Here is a 25,045-nt window from a genome sequence, read left to right on the forward strand (position 1 = left end):
TGGTTGTTTTTTTTTTTTTGGTTTGTTTTTTGTTTTTAAAGAAGAAAAAACAATTAACCTGGAAAATAGATCCAGGAGAGACAATTTAAGAATTATTGGACTACCTGAAAGTCATGATTTAAAAAAAAAATGCTTACTGACTGATTGCCTTTCTATGTCTAATTATTTTAAGAAGATATCACACCTGGGAGGTTTGTAGTATGAAAGTCCCTCTAGCAGCCGCTGCCAGTGTTTATTCAACTCTGACTCGATCTGATTCTGAAAGAGAGCAAAGCAATAATGCAATCACAATACTAAAGAGCTACCAGTGTCCTATTTATTTTTAAAGTATCATCTAACCCCAAAAGATCAGAAGGAAATCCTTTTTAATTGGGTATGGCCAAAAGATGTCTCTTAGAGACCATAGCAATTATGATGTAAAAGTGCTACTCATAAGCTAGAGTGTGGAAGGACAAAAGAACAAAGAAAAGGTTAAGGATTAGAAACAGACTTGATTTCTTCTTAGGATATTCCTTAGAATGCAAAGAAAGAAAATTTCCCACCCAACTTTCCCCAACTCTCCCACAACTGAAAGTCAAGTAATTATACTGCCTCTTCTTTTTCTTTTAAAAACCCTTACCTTCTGACTTAGAATCAATATCAAATATCTGTTCGAAGGCAGAAAAGCAGTAAAGGCTAGGCAACTGGGGTTAGGTGACTTGCCCAGGGTCACATTGTTAAGAAGTATCTAATTTGGACCCAGGACCTCCTGTCTCCAGGCCTGGCTCTCTGTCCACTGAGCCACTTACCTGTTCTCCTGTTGTCTCTTCTAAAAAAAACCATTTGAGCTGAGAAAGTGTGGAAGTCAAAAAATATTAATAGGTCTAGTAAAGAAGGAAGTAGAGAATGAGTGATGCTAGTGAATATTTTAAGAAAAAAGGAGGCATAATAAAAGAAAATAATTATCTTGTCTTTCTACTGCAAAACCAAGGCAATTTTCTATATGACAGGCTGCCTAGAGAAGCCAATGAAATTTTTTAAATGAGATCACAACTTACTAGTTCTCTCAGAGCTGATCTTCCAAGCAGAATGGTCCACAGTTCTCTACTGCTCCTGGATAAAGAGATAAAATCAACAGAAAATTTTGCTCATTTCAACCTCAGTAGGGGCAAGTCAATCCTCACTTGAGGCTTCTATCCAAAAGCAAAAGTTCCAAAGGTAAATCATAAATAAATTAAGTGAACAAAGAATAGTATACTTGTCAGATCTATTGAGATGAATAAGACTAACTTTTGGTATGTTCTTTTTGTCTAAGTTGAGATTGTTCTGCACTATGAAGTTGCCCCCATTTATAACTCTATATGGTTCCTTCCAGTCATCTCAACAACCAATAAAAAAATAAGGCTGGAGAAGGAGACAATGTGCATTCAGGGTCCCATTCACTTCTGGAAAGCAATATTAATCAAACTGTAAAACTCATAAAAAAAACTAAATTAAAAAATTAGAACTGTAGGGGCAATTATATTGCAGAAAAATCACTATGGGGGAGGGGGAGGTGTTACGTTCAGTTCTGTAATTTTATTTTTAAGAGGAAATTCCCAGTATGGAAAATTCTACTGAGATAATTCAGTGCCTGTCTATAACTTAAAATGAAAAGGTCAAGTAATTTTTCCATGTTAACAATAAGGACTAGAACCTAGGTGTTCCTTACTCTCAAGTAAGTTCTCTCTTAATCCATATTTCATGCTCCCTATCACAGGTTTTATAACTCTTTGAAAATATCACCTTTGAAATTAAAAAAAAAAAAAAAAAGTGAAGGAAGGTGACCTAGCAATACCAGATAGCAAACGGTACTAGAAAGCAATAATTATCAAAACAGTCTGGTACTGGCTAAGAAAGACAATGGTGGATTGATGGAATGAGATTAGTTACACAATATACAGGGTAAATGACCTTAGCAATCTAGTATTTGATAAACTCATAGACTCTAGCTTTTGGGATTAAAAACTCCCTATTTAACAAAAACTGCTGAGAAATTGGAAAACAGTATGGCAGAAACCAAGCATAGACCAATATCTCACACCCTATACCAAGATAAGGTCAAAATGGGTATATGATTTAGATATAAAGAGCGATACCATAAGTAAATTAGGGGAACATAGAATGGTCTAACTGTCAGATCTATGGAAAAAGGAAGCATTTATGACCAAACAAGAGATAGAGAGCATTATAAGATATAAAATGAATAAACTTGGTTATATTAAATTAAAACGATTTTGTACAAGCAAAACCAATGTAACCAAGATTAAAAGGAAAACAATAAACTGGGGGAAAAATTTTATAACAAATTTCTCTGATAAAGGTCTAAATTCCTATAGAGAACTAAGCCAAATTTATAAGAATACAAATCATTCCCCAAGTGACAAATGGTCAAAGGATGTGAATAAGCAATTTTCAGATGAAGAAATCAAAGCTATCAATAATCACATGAAAAAATGTTCTAAATCACTCTTGATTAGAGAAATGCAAATCAAAACAATTCTGAGATACCACTTTACACCTATCAGATTGGCCAATACAACAGTAAAGGAAAGTAATAAATATTGGAGGGGATATGGCAAAATTGGGACACTAACGCATTGTTGGTGGAATTGTGAACTGATCCAACCATTCTAGAGGGCAATCTGGAACTATAATCAAAGGGCCATAAAATTGTGAGCCTGTTATACAACTACTGGGTCTATATCCCAAAAAGATCATAAAAAAGGAGAAAGGATGGGGGCAGCTGGGTAGCTCAGTGGATTGAGAGCCAGGCCTAGAGACGGGAGGTCCTAGGTTCAAATCTGGCCTTAGTCACTTCCCAGCTGTGTGACCCTGGGCAAGTCTCTTGACCCCCATTGCCTACCCTTACCGCTCTTCTGCCTTGGAGCCAATACACAGTATTGACTCCAAGATGGAAGGTAAGGGTTTAAAAAAAAAAAAAAGGAGAAAGGATCTACTTGTACGAAAATATTAAAGCAGATCTTTTTGAGGTGGCAAAAAATTTGAAATTGAGGGGTTGCCTATCAATTCAGGAATGGCTGAAAAAAAGTGATATATGTTGGTATGCTATTGTGCTATAAGAAATGATAAAACAGAATGAATTTAGAAAAAGCTGGAAAGATCTACATGAACTGATGTAGAATGAAATAAGCAGAGCCAGGAGAACATCATACACACTAACAACAATACTGAATGATGCTCAACTGTGAAAGATTTAGCTGCTCTTGGCAAGGCAATGATTTGGAACAATTCTGAAGGACTTATGCCAGGGAATGCTGTCCACCCCCAGACAAAGAATTGTTGGAGTCAATTCCAAATCAAAGCAGGATCTTTCATATCAGTTTATTTACAGCTTTATTTTGGGGTTTTGATTTTGTATGAGTGTGCTCTTACAACAATGACTGATACAGAAGTGTTTTTTACAGAATACCAGTATGCCCCAGATCAAATCACTTACCATCTTCAAGTGGGAGGAGGGAAGCAATGGAGGAGGATAGTTTAGGTCTTATATTATTATGTATAATTGAGAAAATAAATCTTTGTATATATGAATATATACATATATATGTATATATGTAAAAGAAAATATCCCCTTTGTTCATTCAGGAAACATGAAAAAAATTTTTTTAATATACTAGAATTAGGGATAAAGACTGGCCCCTTTGACTTTCTTAGAATAGGAAACTCCTGGGTAAGGATACTTCCTTTACCAATAATGCAGGTCACCATCTTCACTACATATTTTAGTCTCTTAAATGTGATGCCTATAGGAGCAGCTATATGGATATATAGTACCTGGCCTGGAGTTGAAAGGGCCTAGGTTAAAATGTGGTCTCATACACTTCCTAGCTTTGTGATCCTGGGCAAGTTACTTAACTCCAATTGCCTAAACCTTACCACTCTTCCTCTCTAGAACCCATACTTAGTATCAATTCTTTTTTTTTTTTTTTAAGTCTTTACTTTCCATCTTAGAATCAATACTGTGTATTGGTTCCAAAGCAGAAGAGGTGGTAAGGGCTAAGCAATGGGAGTTAAGTGATTTGCCCAGATCACACAGTAAGGAAGTATCTGAGGCCAGAACTTAGTATCAATTCTAAAAAGGTTGGGTTTTTTGTAAGTGTTGCCTATAAATCTAGGAGAGGTTAAGTGTCTTGTCTGTGGTCAGACAGCCAGCTTCTATCAGAGATCCATGGGATTTGAACCCAGGCCTTCCTAACTAAAGCCAACTATCTTATACCACTCTGCCTCTCAATCTAGAATTAAATCTGAAAACATGTCCAACAGGACTCGCCCCCTCCCCCCCTTGAAAGACCATAATGAAAGAGACTGGGAAGACTATTTTGTAAAACCTCCTGAACCAATGGCTGGGTAGGATGATGTGCCTTGCAGTCATCTAAAGATCATCCTAGCTAAATTTAGAGGCTCATCACCAGGAGGTTGGTTACAAAGTGATGAGTTTTTCTGGCAATTGCAACTCCGCTTGGACTAAGGTATGGAGGGTTGTGATCAATGTTGGGGAAGGAAGTTACCCACATGGATCACCAAAGTATAATGTAAATATTAGAAATTTATTTTTCCAGTCTGAAAGCAAGCTTTCAGGATTTTCAAGTTAAGATCTGAAACAAATCTAAAAAGGTTGTTGTATTTGGTTCCTAAGAACTGATACTTAGAAGGAAAAAGCATCAGATATTATCTCTTCCTCCTTTACTGAGCTTTCTTTGTCCATTACAAGAAGCACTCCCGAATTCATTGCTCAAAGTTAATTACAAGATTATTATTAATACTAGCTCGACATCTATCTAGTGCCTTAAGGTTCACAGAGTACTTTACATACATTAAATTATTTGCACCTCAGATTTTTAGAGTAAGGAAACTATGGCTCAGAGACTTATCCATGATCAAGCAGCTAGTGTCAGAAAAAGGAATCAATTCCGCGTCTTCCTCACCCCAACTTCAACATTCTTGCCATTATTTCACACTGTCTATTGTATTAGTAAAATATGGGTTTACCTAACATAAGGGTTTTACAAAAGAAACCCCAATTCTACTGGCTTCTAAGCCCAAACGAAACATTCAATGTGATCTATGAAGTCATAAAGTCAGTCATAGGAGCACAGATCCAAAGGCAGAGGAGACCTCAGGGGCCAGTTAATCTACACTTTCAATTTATATGTAAGGAAGCAGGCTCAGGAGGGTTAAATTTAAACTAGGAATAGTTGGCCATAGGATTTAAACCCATACCTTCAAATGCTAAAGGTACTGCTCTTTCCATTGTACCATACTGCCTCCCTGATGCCCTGTCACATTAAGTACTGTAAAGGGCAAGGAAGAGGATACAAAGATTATCTTCCCTAGAGATACCCATCTGGTTGAATACTCTGGGTAAGCCTGTCTGAAAGCTAGATTTCTTTAATTCTATAGACTAAGATGCAAAACTGGGACAGAACCATACAACTTTGATGATGTGATTCTTTAAAAATAGATACACAGGGGGCAGCTGGGTAGCTCAGTGGATTGAGAGCCAGGCCTAGAGACAGGAGGTCCTAGGTTCAAATCTGGCCTCAGACACTTCCCAGCTGTGTGACCCTGGGCAAGTCACTTGACTCCCATTGCCTACCCTTACCAATCTTCCACTTATAAGTCAATACACAGAAGTTAAGGGTTTAAAATTTAAAAAAAAAAAAAATAGATACGCAGACATTCCAAAGACAATAAATAAAAGATGCCTACTGTTAAGAGTCCACAGAGAGAAGTATGCAACTTCAGTATAAATTGAGATTTAAGCTTAGCAACAAAAATCTTTTGAATAGCAATTCTAGTTTTGTTTATAGTGCACATGAGTATGTTGTACACACACACACACACACACACACACACACACACACACACACACACAGAGCTTACCCTTCTACAAATGCATTAGCTGAAAAACAAAATGGATATAAGAAAAACACTTAACTGATTTTTTAAAAATCATTTTCTGGGTTGATTTCCCAAAAGAATTAATTCAATTTCTGAATAGGATAGTAGATTCAGAAGATGGAAGGGATGTCAGAGGACATTTCGTCTAATTCCCTCATTTTAAACAATAATATGTCTTCAATTTATACATCTTTCAAGGAACTCAAAGTAATTCTTTGACATCAATGTTTTTTAACTCATCAGGCCTTATTGTGTAATGGTCTAATGATAAACTATATGCTTATCATAACTAGGAGAAACTTAGGTCTTATTATACCAGAGTAATTTATCCAAGGTAAGTCAAAAACTATCAGAAACAGAACCTAAAGGGGCAGCTGGGTAGCTCAGTGGATTGAGAGCCAGGTCTAGAGACAGGAGGTCCTAGGTTCAAATCTGACCTCAGACACTTCCCAGCTGTGTGACCCTGGGCAAGTCACTTGACCCCCCCATTGCCAACTTTACTACTCTTCTGCCTTGGAGCCAATACACAGTATTTACTCCAAGACGGAAAAGGAAGGAAGGAAGGAAGGAAAAAAGGAAGGAAGGAAGGAAGGAAGGAAGGAAGGAAACCTAAGTTTTCCAAACTTTTGGACCAAAGAAGTAGACATTTTAAGAAGGAACTGAAGCATTTTCTTGAAAAGAGGCTATTCTGGACAACAAACAGAATGGAAAGCTTAATCTAAAATAGACCATGGACTACTTCATGTCTAGAAATATATTCTACTGAGTCAGTGATACCACATCTTCTAGGGTTCCGGTATGAGTCTGATAAGTAGCTCAATGGTAACTCTACCTGTTTTCAATAAAACAGCATATCCTTGTCTATGAGAAAGCTTGAAGTGTTTGGAGCATAACTTTCACCTAGGTTAGTGATGGGCAACCTTTTGAACTTTGATGTGTTAAAATTCGCCAAAAAAAGTGCATAACTCAGGTGGTGTGTCACTTCGAGAAAAAAAACCCTAATTTTGTTATATTTATAGTCTAAATAACAAAAATGTATAATTGTAATATGTAACTGTATTTAATAAGCCAAAACAGGTAAATTAATATAGGTAGAATTGTCATCTATAGTGCACAGAGTGTCTACACTACACTAAAATAAATGTTTCATCCCTGGCATGCAGCCCCATACTTCTCTGTATGTGGCCGCATATGGCCGTGTCATTGGAAATGGCTACACATGTCAGTGCTGACACACGTGTCATAGGTTTGTCATCACCAGCCTAGGCTCTGCAATGGTTATGTAACATACCAATAAAGAAGATGGAGGAGTCTTGATATTGGCTAAATGGACAACTGCCACAGTCTCTGATATAAATCCTGACACAGAAGATTGTGATAACCTACAAGAGGTTTCATGACTAAACCTTCCATATATGATCTCATGTCACTCTATTTTCTTTTTATGCACTTACCAAACATTCTGATTTCTATTACATTTATCAGAGTACATCAGCTTCCTTGATTATCTCCTCCTCAAATATTTCATAGAACTCAATATGGACCTCTCTTTTGTATCTGATACTAGACTCTAAACTTTTTTAGAGTCATGGACTTACCATTCTTTTTATCTTTTTCATCTCTAGAGTTTGACATAGCACCCTGAACACAGGAGGTGCTGCATCTCACAGGAGGGCATGGTCAAGAGTCATACAAGGAAATATCTGTATCAATAAGGTCAAAGAGGCATGAAAATATCCAAAAGGTCCATCCTCTTCATCAGAATGGATACTTCTAATTTCAATACAGATCTCTGGATACACTACTAGATCAATACTCAGGAAGACCTGGGTTTGAATCCCATTTTAGACCCTTATTAGCTGTGTGACCTTTGGAAAATTCATTTCAAATCTCTGTACCTCAGTTTCCTATTATGTAAAATGAAGGAACTGGCTTCTAGAAAGAATCTAAGGTCCCTTCAAGCTCTATGATTCTATGATCCCAAATCCCTCCTCCCTTTCCCCCACAACTTAATGGTTTTTCTGAGTTGTAATTGTTGAAAAAATTCCTTACTTGGTCACCAAACCTTTCTATACCTAGAGAAGGTAATATTCTGATAACACAGTCTATCAAATGATTAATAGATCTTGGCCTGACAGGTACCTCAGAGGTTATCTAATCCAATCAAAGCCCTTCATTTTATAGCTGAAAAAATAGCCCCAGGAAGGATAGGTGACTTCAGGTTGCAAAGTAAGCAATGACACTTGAACCCCCATACTCTGATCCAGAGATGGGAGTCTTTCTATAATATCAGTGAAACGCAAGTCCTTTCCAGTTTGATGGTTTCAATGGATCCTTTCAACTCCACAGATATTAAAAGAGTCAAAGGAAATTCCATAGACCTTCTATCTTGAAGGACTTATAGAAAAACACATGGACAAGGATGAGGAGGGGTGGAGAGGCTATCTTCTGCATTACCCACACTGATGAAGTCTAATATTGATCAAAATACTATGTATCCTAGGTCCTAGGACCAAAATAAATGTATTTTTTCAACTAAATCTTTGTTTAAATTTTCCTTAGTAATTCCTGCACTTACCATGCACCTGTTTGCTGAACAGACTCTATCTCCCCTAATGCAAGAAGCTTTGAACGTAATAAATGTTTGATTAAATCTTTTTGCAACGGTACCTGGGCTACAGCACTCAACATCTGTTGAAATTAATTTTTCCGCTCTTCATCAGTGCACAGAACACTGCCTTGCACAAAACAAGCACTCAATAAAAGTTTGCTGAACTAATGAATGAACTTGTCATGCCAATCACAATAGCTCGGCCTCCAGAAAAGGCGGCAGGCAACTGCACCCATGACAGCCAAAGGATTTGCTCCCCACTAGAGGCCTGCCCAAGCAGGACAGGAGATGGGGGCGGTTCCAGGAGGGAGGTCCCCGCCCCCAGGCGGGAGGGGCAGCCCCCTGCCAGCGGGAGTACAAGACTGCGGCCCCAGCAGGGCCAAGAGGAGGGGAGGATCGGGCAAGCACGCTCCGCACGCACGAAGGGGAGGAGGAGCTGCTCTAGCCGTCTAGGCCTCCTCACTCTCCCGCCTTCCTAGTGCCCCTCCGCGTACTGGGGGCCTCGTGCCCGAGCTGGGGGCCGGTTTGAAAGTAACCGCCTCATCATCCGCCATCCCGACCCGGCAGACGCTGCACCCAGCGCCGGCCCCTCCACTCTCTTCCTCTCTCTGTCTCCCTCCGCCAGACACCCTCCATTCACCACCGCTCCCTCTTTCCACATTCTCCATCTAGCTAGCACCAAGAATTCCCGGCCCGTACCTCACACAGAGCCCGCCGGCGGCAGCCGCCATCTTCGCGTCCCCCCCACGTGACCGCGCGGCAGCCCGCGCGCTGGCCTCCCGCCTCACGTGACCCTAGAGGGGCGTGACCGAAGAGTCTAGTGGAGTCGAATGGTTACCGGTCGCAGTCCCCTCGTCTGACGACGGTGTCTGTCACGTGACCTTCAGGGCTCAAGATGGCGATTCCCAAGGAGGTGAAAACGTGTGTTTGAGGACAGGAAGATCAAATGACGGAGAGATTGACAGTGTTGGGCCCGGGCCTGAGCCTGAGCCTCTGACGGGGGACGTGGAAAAAAGGGAGGTGTGTCCGAGTTAGGGCTGCCTGCGGCGAGGTCGCACTGCCCTCTCTAAACCCCTCCCGACATCCTAAACGTGAGTGGGTAGTGGCCAGTGAATCTCAATCTCTTTCTGGACTTCGGGGTCACTCTGGCACCTGCCGCTTCCTCTAGAGCTGGGGATCCCTGATTCGACGAGTGCTTTTGTAAGCAACTGCTGACCAGTCGCCTTTATTTTCTTTTGGGAAACCTCCCCACTTCAGTTTTGAAGAGAGAGCCTTTTCATCCATGATCCAAATCCCTACCTCTTTGGGAGGGAAACATAACCGCGCTGGCCCAACCTGAGGGTAGTCGAATGGCTGCGACCATGCCGAACAAAGCTATGCTGGGGGAAGCCGCCATCGTATTTATGGTAGTGCTAAACATCCATGCCTCAGTATGGGACCGTTATTCCTGGTGTGCCGTGGCCCTGGCTGTTCAGGCCTTCTATGTCCAGTACAAGTGGGACAGGCTGCTCCAGCAGGGGGCTGCAGTCTTTCAGTTCAGGACCACAGCTAACAGTGGCCTCCTGCCTGCCTCCATGGTCATCCCTCTGCTGGGGGTGGTGATGAAGAAGTGTTGTGAGAGTGCAGAAAACGTCTACTTTGAGCGGTTTGGCATTGTGGTGGCAGCTACAGGTATGGCACTGGCCCTATTCCTGTCCATATTGGCACTGGGCATCACCAGGCCAGTACCCACCAACACTTGTGTCATTTCTGGCCTGGCTGGAAGTGTCATCATCTATATCATGAAACATTCCTTGAGTGTGGCAGAGGTCATAGAGGTCCTTGAGGTCCTGCTGATCTTTGTCTATCTCAACATGATCCTACTGTACCTGCTACCCCGATGCTTTACCCCAGGGGAGGCATTGCTTATTCTAGGGGGCATCAGTTTTGCCCTCAACCAGCTCATCAAACGATCCCTGAATGTTATCCAAGGTCGAGGAGACCCAGTGGACTTCTTTCTCCTCGTGGTGGTAGTAGGGATGGTTATCATGGGCATCTTCTTCAGCATGTTCTTTGCCTTCATGGACTCTGGAACCTGGACATCTTCTCTTTTCTTTCACTTAATGACAGGTGTGCTGGGCCTTGGTGTCGTCATGCCCTGGTTTTATCACCTAATCCGGGAGAACCCCTTGCTCTGGCTTTTCCAATTCCTGTTCCAGACAAACACTCGTATCTACCTCCTTATCTATTGGTCACTGCTGGCTGCTTCAGCCTGCATAGTTGTGATGTACCAAAATGCTAAGAGGTTATCTTCTGAATCAAAGAAACATCAGGCCTCTACAGTTACCCGGAAGTATTTCCACTTCATCATAGTGGCTACCTATGTACCAGGACTCATATATGACCGACTACTACTATATGTTGCAGCTGTGGTCTGCCTAGCTGTCTTTATCATCCTTGAGTATATTCGTCTTTTCCGAATTAAGCCCCTAGGCCAGATCCTAAGGAACCTGCTCTCAATCTTTCTAGATGAAAGGGATAGTGGCCCCCTCATCCTGACTCACATTTACCTGCTGTTGGGCATGTCTCTCCCTCTCTGGCTATTCCCAAGACCTTGTGCTCCAAAGGGTAGCCTGGGAAGTGTTGGGGCTCTGGTCCCTTATGCAGGAGTGCTGGCTGTGGGAGTAGGTGACACTATTGCTTCCATTTTTGGCAGTACAGTGGGAGAGATTCATTGGCCAGGAACTGTAAAAACTTTTGAGGGGACAATGTCTTCCATATTTGCTCAAATCATTTCTGTGGCTTTAATCTTAATCTTTGACAGTAAGGTAGACCTTAACTCCAGCTATGCTTGGATTCTGGGGTCTATTACTATAATCTCCCTACTGGAAGCTTACACCACCCAAATAGACAATCTTATGTTACCGCTCTATCTCCAGATTCTGCTGATGGCTTAGCCTTCATGCAGAATTAGAGCCATTTGGGTATGATGGACCAAGTGGTGAAAACCTGATTCACTTTTGCAGTGAATTGAGTTTTAAAATAAAATAAAAACTTCCCTTGCATTTGGCTGTGTTGATTTTAAAATAAGGTAATATTTCAGATGAAGGAACTGGAAGCACATACTAATGAGTGTTTCCAGAAGTGCATTCTTTTTATCATTTTATTTTTTCTTCTCTATTACATGGAAGTACATTCTTCACAATTAAGGGGTCCATTTAGAGTGCTGAAGATGTTTTTGTGAGAAAATCCTACCCTTGAAAAATAGCTACTCATCTTGAATAATTTATACCTAATAATTTAGAGAATTGTGAAAACTGGATTTAATTTACTAGATTTGGCTTTTGCAAGAGAAAAGATTGGAGGGGGAAACTTTTCATATATTTTACCTGGGTAAAGGGGAAGAATAGTATAAAAGAGTGAATGATTAAATTGTCCTTAGTACCATTTATTTCTCCTAAGTGGGTCATTGTATGCAGTATCCCTTAGACTGCCCAGTAAAATACAGAACTGGATTGGTATAGCTGGTTACTTAGAAACTAAGAGCACCTCCTGAGGTGGAGGTAGGCAGCAGGGAAACTAAAGGAAGATATTAGAATAAATATTGAGGGTCAGTTTTGAAGAATAGGAGATGATGTAAAGTGCTCTAGAGAAGAGGTGCTGATCACATGGCTGCATGAAATGCACAATACTCCTGAGTCTGACCTAAACCAGATTAAAATGTAATTGGGAAATAGTTACCAAAGCAAATAAAAATACCAATAAAACATAGATGATGTTAATATGTGTTTTTCTAAGGCAATATGTAGCCCACAGGCATCCTGATTTACAGTTTAGTGGCCCCTATTTTTATTTTGAGTTTGATACCATTGTTCTAGAGCCCTACTTCCTGACCTAAATGATAACTGAATCAATAAAATCTTTACAGAGCCTCCTGCAACCTCTTAGCAACTCAAAAGGTAAGAGGCCATGAGCTGAGGAGGAAAAGAAGTCAGGAAAAAGGAAATAGCTTCTTCAAGATTGCAAAATTTAAGAAACATGGTCCTTTTATAGTAAAAGTTTTGCAAACTGGCAAAACTTTGCCACCAAGTTAGTAAAAACTCAAAAATGAGATACAAAACATCATGACTTGCCACCTCTCCATCTCCTCTGCCTTGTAGAGCTCCTCTACTTCATGGCTGACTACCAGGGATGCCAATAAAAGGAAACAAGACAAGCTAAGAGTATGAGTAGGTGTTTGAGGTTCTCAGCTTTCCACCTGTTCTAGCTTCTGCAGAATTCAACACCTTTGCATATCTTGACTCAAGCAGGATCCTACCTTTGACAACAGAAAGGGTCCTACCACAGCAGGGACCAGGTTTCTTAGGACAAGAGTCTGGGATAGCAGAGGGTTCCCCCATTAAGAATTCATACTGGGGGGGCAGCTGGGTAGCTCAGTGGATTGAGAACCAGGCCTAGAGACGGGAGGTCCTAGGTTCAAATCTGGCCTCAGACACTTCCTAGCTGTGTGACCCTGGGCAAGTCACTTGACCCCTATTGCCTACCCTTACCACTCTTCTGCCTTGAAGCCAATACATAGTATTGACTCCAAGACGGAAGGTAAGGGTTTAAAAAAAAAAAAAAAAAAAAGAATTCATACTGGGACCAAGAGATCTACTTCAAGGTCTACCTTTTCCTGCCTTTGAAGAGAACTGTGCCTTTTCCTCTGACTAAATTGTGAATCTTAAAAGATCTTTCCTGTAAGCTGGACAGAAAGATGGCTGTATTTTGCTTGGTCCAAGGATGTTAGCTACTAGAACAGAAGAAAAGAGATCTTCAACTAAATGTAGCCAGAAAGCTAAGCTAAGTTCCCATTTCTTTCTTTTTTCTCCTTTTTTTTTTTACCCTTACCTTCTGTCTTAAAATCAATACTGTGTATTGATTCCAAGGCAGAAGACTGATAAAGGCTAGGCAGTGGAGGTTGAGTGACTAACCCAGAGTCACATAGCTAGGGAGTAGCTGAGACCAGATTTGAACTCAGGACCTCCCATCTCTAGGCCTAGCTCTTAACCCACTAGCCACCTAGCTGGCCCCTGAGGACCCAATTCTTAATGTTTATTGAATTCTGTGGTGTCACTTTGATTAGTGGCTTACAAATGTGACTAGAAATCATCTGCTCAGTCAAAAATTCCTAGACATAATTGTGGGCATTCCCTTGTAACTCAAAAAATATTCCCATTTTATAGATGAAAATGTTGAAACCAGAGAAGAGGGATGAGTTTCCTGAGATCAGGACTAGAATCAACTAGTGTTGACTGATCCAGAGGTCTTTTCTACTTCATCAAACTTAGTGATGTAATTCCCTTAAAGCATTCATTCTAGCATAGTCTATGAGGGACTGGTCTGTGTAGGACTAGTGTGTGTAGGCCTGGTGTAACATTTTTGTTTTCAAAATCAAAACAGCTTGAATTGAAAAATATAATAGAAAGTACCAACTATGCATTTGGTAGTTAATTTATTCAGTGACTGATACCATAGACATCCCTCATTCATGTCCTCACTGTGTTTCTTCTCCCTTCTTTCCCTCATACATACATCAAGCTTTTTTCTTCCTCTCTACCAGGTGAGTCTGAGGGTTATCCAGGAGTTGATCCCAAGAAGAAAGGCAGATGTACTAGGTACTAAGTCATCCAGGACAAAACAAGGGCCATTTACCCCAGAGGACAGAGGAAGCGTCAGGTCTACCTAGGTCAGAAAGTCCAGGTAATGGGGTAACAGTTCACTCCTACCTCTGGGGAAGCATAAAGAGCCATTTGGTGTGTCTAAGTTAGGATTAGGGCTTTACCTAGAAAGGCAAGGGAATCCATCTTACTGATTACCATTAGGTATACAGTAGGGGAAAAGGCAGCTCTGGTGTTGGCTGAAGCCTGAAGAAAGAAAAGGGAAGAGAAAATTGAGCAATTATTTTCAGCTGTTTTATAGTCTTGAGGGTCTCCGAAACATTAGGGCAGGTGAGAAGGAAGAGGTATATGTGGTTAGCTTCTGGGAAAAGAGCCACCCTACCAGACACTTCTGGGGCACTTTGGCTTACCAGTTATCCTGGCTCCAGTGAGTGCCCTTGGATTCCATGAGGTGGAAGGTGTATGCATGGCGAGAATGTGCAGAGCGGTTCAGCTCACTCTTATGAACAACCTCTCCATGTATCAAGATGAGACCCCCTGGCAGAAGGGAAGAGTCACATTTCCCAACCTGCAAATGTTTTCGTCTCCTATCTATATATACCTCCAGTCCATCACTGGAGGGCCTCTCGAAAGCAAAAATAACAAATTATGGGGATAGCTTAAGTTTCATTAATGCTGGTAGCCACACCCCTTGGGCAGAAAAGGCTAATGTGGCAATCACAGAGAACAATGTGGCCTCCCCAAAATTACCCCATAGAGATAAAACTCTGAAGTGATTGGACTTGGTCGATTAAATCATCCAGGCTCCTGTCTGGCATGCAATGACCTTAAGACTCTTTACCTTTATGGATGGGTGTGGGGATGAAATGGCTATCCTCATAAACCTGTTCAGAGCCTATGAAGTTGGTGCAGCCTACAGAGCCAACCTGTACCCGTACCATCCTTCGGGAAATTCCATCTGCAGTGTTCACAAGGAAGAATGATCAGGTGAAGGGTAGAGCCTCTATATGATGGCTTTCTGGGTAGCCCCAGAATGAAGGAAGGGGAGATGTTCCACAGAGGGGTTCCTTACCAGTGTGGGAGCCAGGGATAAACCAGAGGCAGCCATTCTCCAGGGTAGCATCCTCCAGCGCGATCCAAACGCCCAGGACTCGACCCAATGGCTTAGTGTGGAGAAAGGTGGCATCCTGGTGTGGGGTGACTACAACCACCAACCTGTGGGTTAAGCAGCCTATACCCTGCCCCCCTCTTTGATCCATCTTTGATCCCAAACCTGAATTCTCCCATTCTGTTTAGCCAATATCCATTTCCTGCCTCTTTCCCTTAGCAACCTAAAACTTCTATCAAGAACAACTTTCCTTCATTCCATGGTTACCTATCTATGAATAGTTCTATATCCTGCTACCCACAAAGAGCCAGAGCTAATTTTCTAACCCTTCAGAACCTTATCACCACCAAACACCTATGCACTTTTTGCACCATGCTAGCCTAGGAACCTGTGCATAGCTTACCTTCCCCGCCAAAATGTGGTTGCTGAAAGAGAAGAAAGTTCTCATAAAACAGGAGAACAAAAGGGAATGGAGGTGGGGGGTGGAGAGAGAGATTGAATAGTGAGAAAGTCTCCTTGAATTTTCCAAGATCATTTCATTCTTGGTATAAGTAGTTTCTCAATTAAATTTTAGAAAAAAATGTTCTCACAGGGTGTTGCAAAGATCATCCTCCTTATAAATTGGGCTGAGTGGTACAAGAGCTTAAAATCCTTTATGTATTGTTGCTACTTAGAAAAGCTTTAGTACCGGTGTTATCCTTTGACCCTCAAAATCTTTCAAATTTTACAGTTGAGCAAACTGAATCCCAAGGAGATTTACCCAAGACCCCAAAGGGAATTAGTGTCTAATTAGGAAGCTTACCTTGAAGATGTACATGCTTTGAACTACCACAGGTACCTCAAGCCCCAGACTCTTGATCAGCTCCTAAGGAACAGTCCAGTTCAGGGACTCAGACCCACAACTCTATTACCACAAACTACCATCAACCCCAAAGCTGGGAGATCTTCACAGAGTGGACCCTGCCTCATTGCTTAGCCACCCTCCTGGCCTGGATTTAAGACTGTTCCTGCTCCTTTTGGCAGAGAGAAAGAAGAGTAGGGGGAAGAAGTAGAAAGCCTATTGTTTTCTTCTAAACAGCACAGAAATAATAGAATACTTTGTAAAGTACAAAGAAATTGGGACACAGGGAATCCTCTCCACCTTCCTGCCAGCTTTGGTTCAGGAGGTGATGGTAGTGGTAGGAGTTCTTCCTATATCATCCTAGCCTCCGGCTATCTGGACTTTGGGAGGAGAATGAAGAGAAAATGAAGGCATATAGTAGAGAGGGGAGCATGCTTTTGTCAGACTATAGGGGAGGGGTTCCAAGGCATCCAGGGGAGAAATCTAAGGGAACTTTTCCTCACTCACCTGCACCTGAGGTGAATGGGTAATGCGCTTAAAGACAGGGTCATGGGCATGCAGAGCTGTATGGAGATGGGAGACTGACTCAATATTGACAGCATCTGAGCTGCTCTCCTAATCCATCACCTCCCCTCTCCCAAAGAAAGCCAATAGCCAAATCAAGATATGGAACCCAGACCACAGCACACCCCAGAGGTATGAGATGAAGACAAAACCAGGATGCCCATCAAGAGGGTTGTGAAGTAAGGTGAGCAGCAACTCCAGCCATCTCCCTCTGACCCATAGTGTACAACACTGAGCTGCATTTTCTTCAGTGTCATTATTGTCACATGGGCAGATGAACGTGGACACAGGCTGCTTTTGATACCTCTACTCCAAAAGTAACTAGCAAATTATACATAGAAAAAGAGAAGCAGAGAGAAGATGAAGCTCCCAGGGAAGGACTAAAGCTGCCCTGGTGTGAAGGGGAAGATCAGGACTAAGAAGAACTGTTTTAGTAGTACCTACAGACCTATCAGGGCTTCCCACCCTTCCCCTTTAGTCCTCCAAGACTTTTCTCACCATGGCCAATTTTGTTGATAGAGTTCTCTGGTGGGACTAGAAAATTACCTATAAAAAAAGAGAATGATAAGAATTCAGGAAAATTGAAAGTCCATCTCTCAGTAGATAGAAAAGATAGACAAGAGCTGTTATCTTGCTCCCCCTAGACCTTCAAGCTTAGATTCTTGTACCCCCACCCCCTTCCACTGCCCCTGCCCTCATCCACTTCTTACCTTCCTTGTCAAACACTCCTTTCTCAAAGAAGAATCTGATCTTGTCCCCGCTGGTCAAAAAATAGTCTGTATTGCCCTGTGAGAGGTGTGGGGAAGTAAAAAATAAATCATCAGCATGTTAGTAATGCTCCAAGAATGAGGGAACCTTAGAAGACATGATTTCCTTTATACTTCAAAAGAGTCTAAGACTTACATAAAGCCACAAGTCCAGTTAGTGGAAGATCCAGGATTAGAATACAGATCTTAAATTCTGCCAGGGATGGGGGTGGAGGGCCTGAGGAGAGGTTCATGGAGGCAGCCAGTTCTGCCTCAAAGTCAGTGGCTTTTTTGATCCTCTACTCAAAAGGGACAGCCTGGAGCTAGATACTCAGCTAAGAACATTAATCGAACCCCAGTCTAGCCCTTGGTCCCAGATCCTTCCAGAAGATAATATGTTTCAGTTACTGTTGTCCTGGACTAGCCTGTAAGGTAAGAGGGCTCCAGATATAGTATCTTCTCCACAATTAGGTAGACCAAACCCAGACCTCAAGACATCATGATTATATGTAAGGACCCAAAGCTTACAGGAATTTTGAGAGCCAGAATCTGGAGAAAGGGCTGAGAAGATAAAGATTGATCCTGTATCTCTTATTTATTGATTCTATTTACAATTAATTGATTTTATCCCATAACTGCTTAAACCATGGCTCTTTGTCTCTAAACTTGGTTCAGAGCTTCAGCTTATCTAGAGTGGATTAGATTTAAAAATCCAGCTCTCCTGCTAATCACTGATTTATTCTTACCTCAAGGGGAATTCACAGGAACACAAGAGAGTCAGGTGTATTATCTTTACACTACCAAGCTTTTCTATAAGGATGTCTGGTTTGCTGCCTTGTACCCAGACTCAAACAAAGAACACTTCTTAGTCTTATGAGAGAGAGAGGGTGGGGTGTTGTTGTCAGCCCCTATTACCAAATTTTCAATTCTGTTGTTCCTCGTACCTCAGCTCCGTAATCAGTTGTGTTGCTCTCAATCCCATGATGTCATCTACCCTGTTCTGTTCTTTGTTCTGTACTCCCCAAAACCTATATCAAGGGAACTATCCTTTTGCTTTGGGTCTTTGGCATAAAGGGAGGCAAGCCATGGACCCACTTTTTGACAGGCAACTTGGCCCTTCAAATAAAGAAGATCTTGTTCAAAGAATTGCCTCCATTTACCCTTTTGTCAAATTTCACTCACCACAGAGCCACTGTGCAACAGGAGAGGATTTCTGCTGTTCTTTCTGATAAATACACTAGGAATCACAGACCCTGGGTGCCTTGAGGCTGAAGCATTTGGAGGGGTGAAGGTATTACTAGCTCTGGAACTTGGAGCCTCTAACAATATTTGATGGATTCTACCTCCTCCCCCAAATCTGAAAGTATTTTCAATCATCTTTGTCCCTAGAGAAAAGGAATTTAACTGGATATGGGGTAATAAGGGGAGGAACTAAGCCCCAAAAGGCACTCCCAAGCTTTTATCTGTATCTGCAGTCCCTGGACTAGCATTTCTTTCTGATCACTTATCAGAAAAATCAGCACTCAGAAGGATAATCATTAATCTGCTAGATTTTTCAAGGGAGTCTGTGAAGTTGGTTGGGGGGGGAAATTACATCTTTATTTCAGTATTGTCATTTTCCTTTGTAATCCTATGTATTTTATTTTATCTTATTAATTTAACATTATTCTGAGTGGGAGTCATGAGTTTCACCAGATGAAGGGGCTGGGGTAGATGATTGCTAATGTCTAGTCCAATTCCAATTTACGATTCCTATAATCTAAGTTTACTCTAGTCCCTGATTTTGTAGATGAGGATACCAAGGCCTAGGGAGGGGAAATGATTTCCCTAGTCAAACAGGTAGTAAGTGATAAGAGTCAGGATTTGAACCCAGATCTTTCCATTTGCAATCCCATGCTAGTTCCAGTGTCCCATACTGCCCTCAAAAGAAAACACAAAGAAGCCTCTGGCCCTACAAAATCAATGTTTTTCCCAATCATCATTTCCATTCCCCTCCTAGCCCAAGTTATGACATACACAAACATTTCACAATCTAAGAGATAACAGAAGGATGAACTGAAGGTAAAGTCTGCCATGCTGCCTCATCACTTCTCCCTATCATTGGATATCAGTGCGTTTTTACTGAATGCCTTCTCTGTGCCTCACTCACTACCTCTTAACAACTTGGTTCCATCAGATCTGAAATCTCTCCCCCTTTACCTCCCCATCTCTTGCCATCCCTAGCTACCACTGGGAGCTTTTCCTGATCTAGGTCCCCCCTAGATCAAACTCCTTGGAATTTATTTTGTCTGTTTTCAGTGAAGTGCACACACACCTCTCCTCCTCCTAGGGAACAGAAATTACTGGAGAATTCTTTTCATCTTTATATCAATAGAACTGAATTAACATAGTAGGCCTAAGACTAGCCTAGCTTCTCTCCTCCTTATTTGCCATCACTTTGGTGGCTTCCCCCCACTGCCTTCTCCTTCACTCCCATCTCTCTATGCCAAGGCTAACCCTTCTGGGCACACAAGAGATCCCACTTGCTTCTATCTTTTCTGGCAGCATGCTCTCTTTATCATCCCTCCCCTCTCAGTAATCTTCAGGCTCTCCCTGACCACTGGCTGATTCTCTTTTGCCTACAAAAGTGTCACTGTCTCCTCTATCCTTGAAAGCTGTTACTCTATCCTTTATGTCCCACTGGTATTATTCCATATGTCCTTCCTTTCTTTCATAGCCACTCCTTGAGAAGGTCACTGACAATAGGTGCCTATGTGGTGGTGGTGGTTGTCAGTCATGCCCAACTTTTCATGACCCGGTTTCCTTGGCAAGGATACTAGGACTGGTTGGCATTTCTTTCTCCAGTTCATTTTACAGATGAAGAAACTGAGGCCAACAAGGTTAAGTGACTTGCCCAGAATCACACAGCTAGTATCTAATAGGGTTAAGTGACTTGCCCAGGGTCACATAGCTAGGAACTATCTGAGGCCAGATACCTGAACTCAGATCCTTCCAATTCCAGGCTCTATTTACTGTGCCACCTAGCTGCCCCTTAATAAATGTTGTTTTGGGTTTTTTTGACTGAGATAAATGCTGTTAGGCATAAAGAGAAGTACAAACACATAGAGCAATCAGAGAACTTTTTTTTAATGAATCTATGATTTCATCCTCAAAGAGAACTTCTAGTGAGGGAATTCCCTTCACTAATGGAAATCAATTCCTACTCAGCCCCTTAGAAGCTTAGAGTTTGCTGGGCTCAGGTAGGTTAATAAAAATCTTGCCCAGGACCATACAGTCTATATATTATATTTGTCAGAGGTCAAACTTGAAGCTAGTCCTTCTGACTCCAAAGCCAACTCCATCCATTCTAAAATGCCCATATCTAAAATCTATGGTTTTTAATATAAGATACTCTCATCTGGCATTGTGAGAAGCTGAGATCTGGATATATTAAAGACCAGGAGAGGGCAGTGTGGTGCAGTGGTGAGAGTCAAGAAGCCAGGGTTCTTACTGCCTCCTCCCTACCTGGACTCGGAGCTGTTCCTCTTGTTGAGTAGAGAATTCAGTGCGACAATGAGAAGGGACTTCCATTTCTGCTACAATCTTCTGGATTTGTTCTCTCATCATATCACACTCCTTGGGGGAAAATATTCCTTCCAGGACCAGAAATCCATCCTCCTGGAACTATGAGAGAGGCAGAACCTTTTTCAGCACAGAGCCTCTCTTCCCTGCCCATCCAAGCCCTCCCTTGAGGAAAGTTGAGAATATCTCCAGTCTTCCCTTCCCACATCAGCTTTTTATTGAATTTGTTATGATTTTATTAGATTAGATAGTTTGGCAATTTAGCTTTAGGGGATGAGATAAAGGATTATCTGAAGGACAAATTCCAAATTCCTCAGCCTGGCTTTCAAGCCCTTCCATCCGAAATGACCTTCCTGTAGGACCATTTCCTATGATTCATAGGATCAGAAATTTTGAGTTTTCAGGGACCTTTCTTGTTGTTCAGTGGAGTCTTTGTGACCCCATCTGGCAGAGATCCTGGAGTGGTTTGCCATTTCCTTCTCCAGCTAATTTTATAGATGAGGAAACTGAGGATAACAGAATTAAAGTAACTCACCCAAGGTCACACAGCTAGTAAGAGCCTGAGGACAGATTTCAACTCAGAAAGATGAGTCTTCTAGTCTCCCAACCTGAACTCTTATCTATCAAGTCACCAACTTGCCCAGGGACCTTAAAGGTCATCTAGTACAAACCCTTCATTTTATAGATGGGGAAACTGAAATCTTGAGAAGTATTTTACCTGACATCACAGAGGCAGTAAGTAGTAAGTCATAATTTGAACTTCCAACTCAGCCCCTTTTCCACTGTTCTCTTTGCAGTCCTTAAATTCAACCTGTTGCTTTCCCACCACCACAGTGCCATCCCTTGAAATGCTCTTTTTTCCCCCCTCTGCTTTAGTCAAGTCCTATCTGTTCTTTAAAACTCAGCTTAGGGGCCAGCTGGGTGGCTCAGTGGATTGAGATCCACACCCAGAGAGGGAAGGTCCTGGATTCAAATCTGGCCTCAGATACTTCCTACCTGTGTGATCCTGGACAAGTCACATAACTCCCATTGCCTAGCCCTTACACTCCTCTGCCTAGGAACCAATACACAGTATCAATTTTAAGACAGAAGGTAAGGGTTTAAAAAAAGACAACTGGGCTCCCCTCCTAACTCATATCCTCCAAAGAGCCTTTCTTCACCACCCCAGCCATCAGTGGCCTTTCTCTTGACTCAGTCCTTATCTACAGCACCCACAGGACTGTACTTAGGACAAACAGCCCAAGACTTATTACATTATATTGACATTCTATTTATCAGATTTCACTGGATTCATATTATTGATGTCTAAAATATATTAAGAGACACAACAACTCACATTTCTATCAGTAAGGTTTACAAAACTAGTTTTTTTCATAACTACTCTATGGGGCATCCTCTATCTGTATTTTCATCCTCTTTTAAGTAAGTAAGGAAACTGAGGCACAAAGAGGTCAAATGACCAATTGTCAGTCATACTCTGATCTCAAGTCTTATAACTCTAAGCTCACATGCCAAGTGTTCCTTCTCCTACTAGGCTATAGACTATATGCTAGTATGTACAGCGGATAGAGCATTGGTCCTGAAGTCAAGAAGAAGAGTCCAATTTTTTTTTTTTTAAACCCTTACTTTCTGTCTTAGAATCAATACTGTGTTTTGGTTCCAGAGCAGAAGAGTGGTAAGGGCAAGGCCAGTGATTCTCAAAGTGGGAGCTACCGCCCCCTGGTGGGTGCTGCAGTGATCCAGGGAGACCCTGATGGCCACAGGTGCATTTATCTTTCCTATTAATTGCTATTAAAATTTAAAAAAAATAATAATTTCCAGGGGGCTAAGTAATATTTTTTTTCTGGAAAGGGGGCGGTAGGCCAAAAAAGTTTGGGAACCACTGGGCTAGGCAGTGGGGTTAAGTGACTTGCCCAGGGTCACACAGCTAGGGAGTATTTGAGGTCACTTTTGAACGCAGGACCTCCTGTCTCCAGGCCTGGCTCCACTGAGCCACCCAGAAGCTCTTTGGGTTCAAATTTGACCTTAGACTCTTACTAGCAGTGTGGCCCTGCGGCCCTGCCCCAGTTTCCTCACCTATAAAATGAAGATAATAGTACTTACCTTAAAGGATGGTTTTAAGGATCAAATGAGATCATATTTGTAAAGTGCTTAGCACAGCACCTGAGCACATAGTAGGTGCTAAATAAATGTTTTTTTGTTTTTTTTTCCCTAACCAGTCTGTAAACTCCTTAAGGGAACAGACTATACACCATTCATTGTGCCTGGGCACTAGATAGACCCGGACAAATATTAATAATTGTAATAACTGATACTTGCGGAGCATTTTAAGGTTTAAAAAGTGCATTATTGGGGCAGCTAGGTGACTCACTGGTGGATAGAGAGCCAGGTCTGGAGACAGAAGATCCTGGGGTCAAATCTGGCCTCAGACATTTCCTAGCTGTGTGACTCCAGGCAAATCACTCAGCCTCAATGACCTAGCCCTCTTCTGTCTTGGAATCCATACTTGTTGATTCTAAGACTGATGGTAAAGGTTTTGCTTTTTTTTTTTTTTAAGTGCATTTTCTTATTTGATTCTCCCTGTGAAGGAGGTAAAATAAATATTGGCTCCATCTTACAAGTGAAGAAACTGAGACTTAAAGATGATAAATAACTTGTCTGTGTTGCCCACAGCTAGTAAAAGTCAGGTAAGATTTGAATCCAGGTCTCAGCTCACTCTACTTCCAAGATTTCCTATTCAACTCCTCTGCCTCTGTAAGGGATGATGCATAATGACTGCTTTTGGGCAGTGGTGCCATGTTGATATCCATAAGTGCCATCCTGGTATGGAGAAAAGAGCACTGGATTTGGAGTCAGAACTAAGTTCCGATTCCAGCTGGGTCACTGTGACCTGGACAAGTGACTTGAGCTCTCTGGGCATTTTCCCCTTATCTGTAAAATGAGAAGGTTAGTCTAGAGGGCCCTTAAGTCCCAGCCTCGGGTCCCTTGCTTGGTCTGTGCCTTCCAGGTGCAGCTGGTCCCATCCCTGGATCTTTCCACCTCTCCTTACTTCCACCCACTGATGGCTTCTGGCCCTTCCCAAATAAAGTTTGGGCATTTTTGTTTTGTTTGGTTTTCTCCTGGCTCTTCCAATCAAAGCAGGGGGGACTCCCGGACCCCAGGCTCACCTCCCTTCTCCTGTGCCCTCCCCCATCCCAATCTTGCAATCTGGTATCCCAACCCCGTCCAAAGTCCCCGACAAACTGGGGGCAGTTTAAGGGGGAGGGGGGCCTTGGGGCTGAGCCCCAACGGCAGTGGAGGCTGGGGAAGGGAAAGATTGAGAATTACTCTGCAATAAATCCCGCCTAGGGAAATGTCCGAGAAGCACGGGGAGCCCCCATCCACCCCTCCTAGCGGGTTCCCTTCTTCCTTCTCCAGAGCGATCACGCCGGCGCCCCCACCTTCCCTAGCTGTGCCGGGTTCAGACCCGCCATGGGGTGCGAAGGGCCGGGCCGGCGGGGCTTCTCGGGCTCCTGGTTTGGTTCGGTTTGATTTCGTGGGAACACAACAGGCAGCTGGTCTGGGCTCCTCGGTGGGTCGTAGCTTCCGCGCTGCTTTAGAAGGTGGGGAGGAGGAGGCAAGGAGGTGACCGTCACCCTCTCCTGCCCAGAGGCAGACCTTTGGGGTCCGGGCCGGTGGCGTTCCTCTCTGGCTTCTCTAGGGCCGAGCCCTGATGCCCGCATGGGATGACAACTCTGTACCCATTCCCCAATGGGCCTTCCGTCTGCAGGGTGCAGAGAGGAAGGGAGAAGGGGAGGCCCCTGGTCAGCCAATCACTGTCCTGAGCCCCACAGCTAATTCCAGTGGCCCTGGGGAAAGCCCAGAATTAGCGGCTGCCCTTTAAACCACACTCGAGGCTTTATGTACTCGGCCCTGCGTCCAAATCAAACATTTACTGAGACCTTGTTATGTGCTAAACTCCAACGAAGCGCCTGGTTGAGAGAAGGAGGTTGTACAAAACGAAGTCCCGTCCCCCTCCCCCCCCCCCCCCCC

At 42.5% G+C, this 25,045-nt stretch overlaps 3 protein-coding genes across 5 annotated transcripts in view; 1 reads left to right on the top strand and 2 right to left on the bottom strand.

The window, feature by feature from the left end:
• NUP188 (nucleoporin 188) overlaps positions 1 to 9,285 on the bottom strand; it is a 46,128-nt gene extending 36,843 nt beyond the window's left edge. Inside the window, exons 1-3 of the mRNA XM_044664010.1 lie at positions 9,254 to 9,285; positions 1,038 to 1,092; positions 185 to 258 (exon numbers count right to left, since the gene is read on the bottom strand). Coding sequence (XP_044519945.1) covers positions 185 to 258; positions 1,038 to 1,092; positions 9,254 to 9,285 — 161 coding nt within the window. The remainder of the gene's footprint in view (positions 1 to 184; positions 259 to 1,037; positions 1,093 to 9,253) is intronic.
• Positions 9,286 to 9,766: 481 nt separating this feature from the next.
• DOLK (dolichol kinase) lies at positions 9,767 to 11,598 on the top strand. The gene has a single exon (XM_044661342.1). It carries the CDS (start codon positions 9,904 to 9,906, stop codon positions 11,488 to 11,490), a length of 1,587 nt encoding a protein of 528 aa, XP_044517277.1. The 5' UTR covers positions 9,767 to 9,903; the 3' UTR covers positions 11,491 to 11,598.
• A 2,412-nt stretch (positions 11,599 to 14,010) lies between these two features.
• PHYHD1 (phytanoyl-CoA dioxygenase domain containing 1) lies at positions 14,011 to 24,833 on the bottom strand. Of its 3 annotated transcripts, none has more exons than XM_044664013.1 (12): positions 24,454 to 24,833; positions 20,957 to 21,115; positions 17,417 to 17,492; positions 17,205 to 17,252; positions 16,650 to 16,705; positions 16,104 to 16,166; positions 15,705 to 15,726; positions 15,266 to 15,394; positions 15,035 to 15,151; positions 14,604 to 14,730; positions 14,358 to 14,439; positions 14,011 to 14,253 (listed from the first exon to the last, which is right to left on the bottom strand). In XM_044664013.1, the coding sequence occupies exons 1-11, from the start codon at positions 24,733 to 24,735 to the stop codon at positions 14,394 to 14,396; spliced, it is 1,125 nt and encodes a 374-aa protein (XP_044519948.1). In that variant the 5' UTR covers positions 24,736 to 24,833; the 3' UTR covers positions 14,011 to 14,253; positions 14,358 to 14,393. The 3 variants fall into 3 exon arrangements, with proteins under 3 accessions (XP_044519948.1, XP_044519947.1, XP_044519949.1); XM_044664012.1 differs by having other exon boundaries at positions 14,011 to 14,257; positions 24,454 to 24,832; XM_044664014.1 differs by lacking the exon at positions 20,957 to 21,115 and having other exon boundaries at positions 14,011 to 14,257; positions 24,454 to 24,829.
• Positions 24,834 to 25,045: the final 212 nt, after the last annotated feature.

The sequence above is a fragment of the Gracilinanus agilis genome, chromosome 2 (assembly GCF_016433145.1).
Source record: "Gracilinanus agilis isolate LMUSP501 chromosome 2, AgileGrace, whole genome shotgun sequence".
Taxonomy (NCBI): Eukaryota; Metazoa; Chordata; class Mammalia; order Didelphimorphia; family Didelphidae; genus Gracilinanus; species Gracilinanus agilis.

Excerpts from the sequence above, each read along its gene's own strand:
- DOLK (XM_044661342.1), top strand. The coding sequence starts at position 9,904 with ATGGCTGCGACCATGCCGAACAAAGCTATGCTGGGGGAAGCCGCCATC.
- PHYHD1 (XM_044664013.1), bottom strand. The coding sequence starts at position 24,735 with ATGCGGGCATCAGGGCTCGGCCCTAGAGAAGCCAGAGAGGAACGCCAC. Across the intron at positions 21,116-24,453 it reads ACCCGGCACAGCTAGGGAAG|TTCCAGGAGGATGGATTTCT; the intron begins GTGGGGGCGCCG and ends CCTCTCTCATAG. Across the intron at positions 16,167-16,649 it reads CCCATTCACCTCAGGTGCAG|GAGCTGATCAAGAGTCTGGG; the intron begins GTGAGTGAGGAA and ends ACTGTTCCTTAG.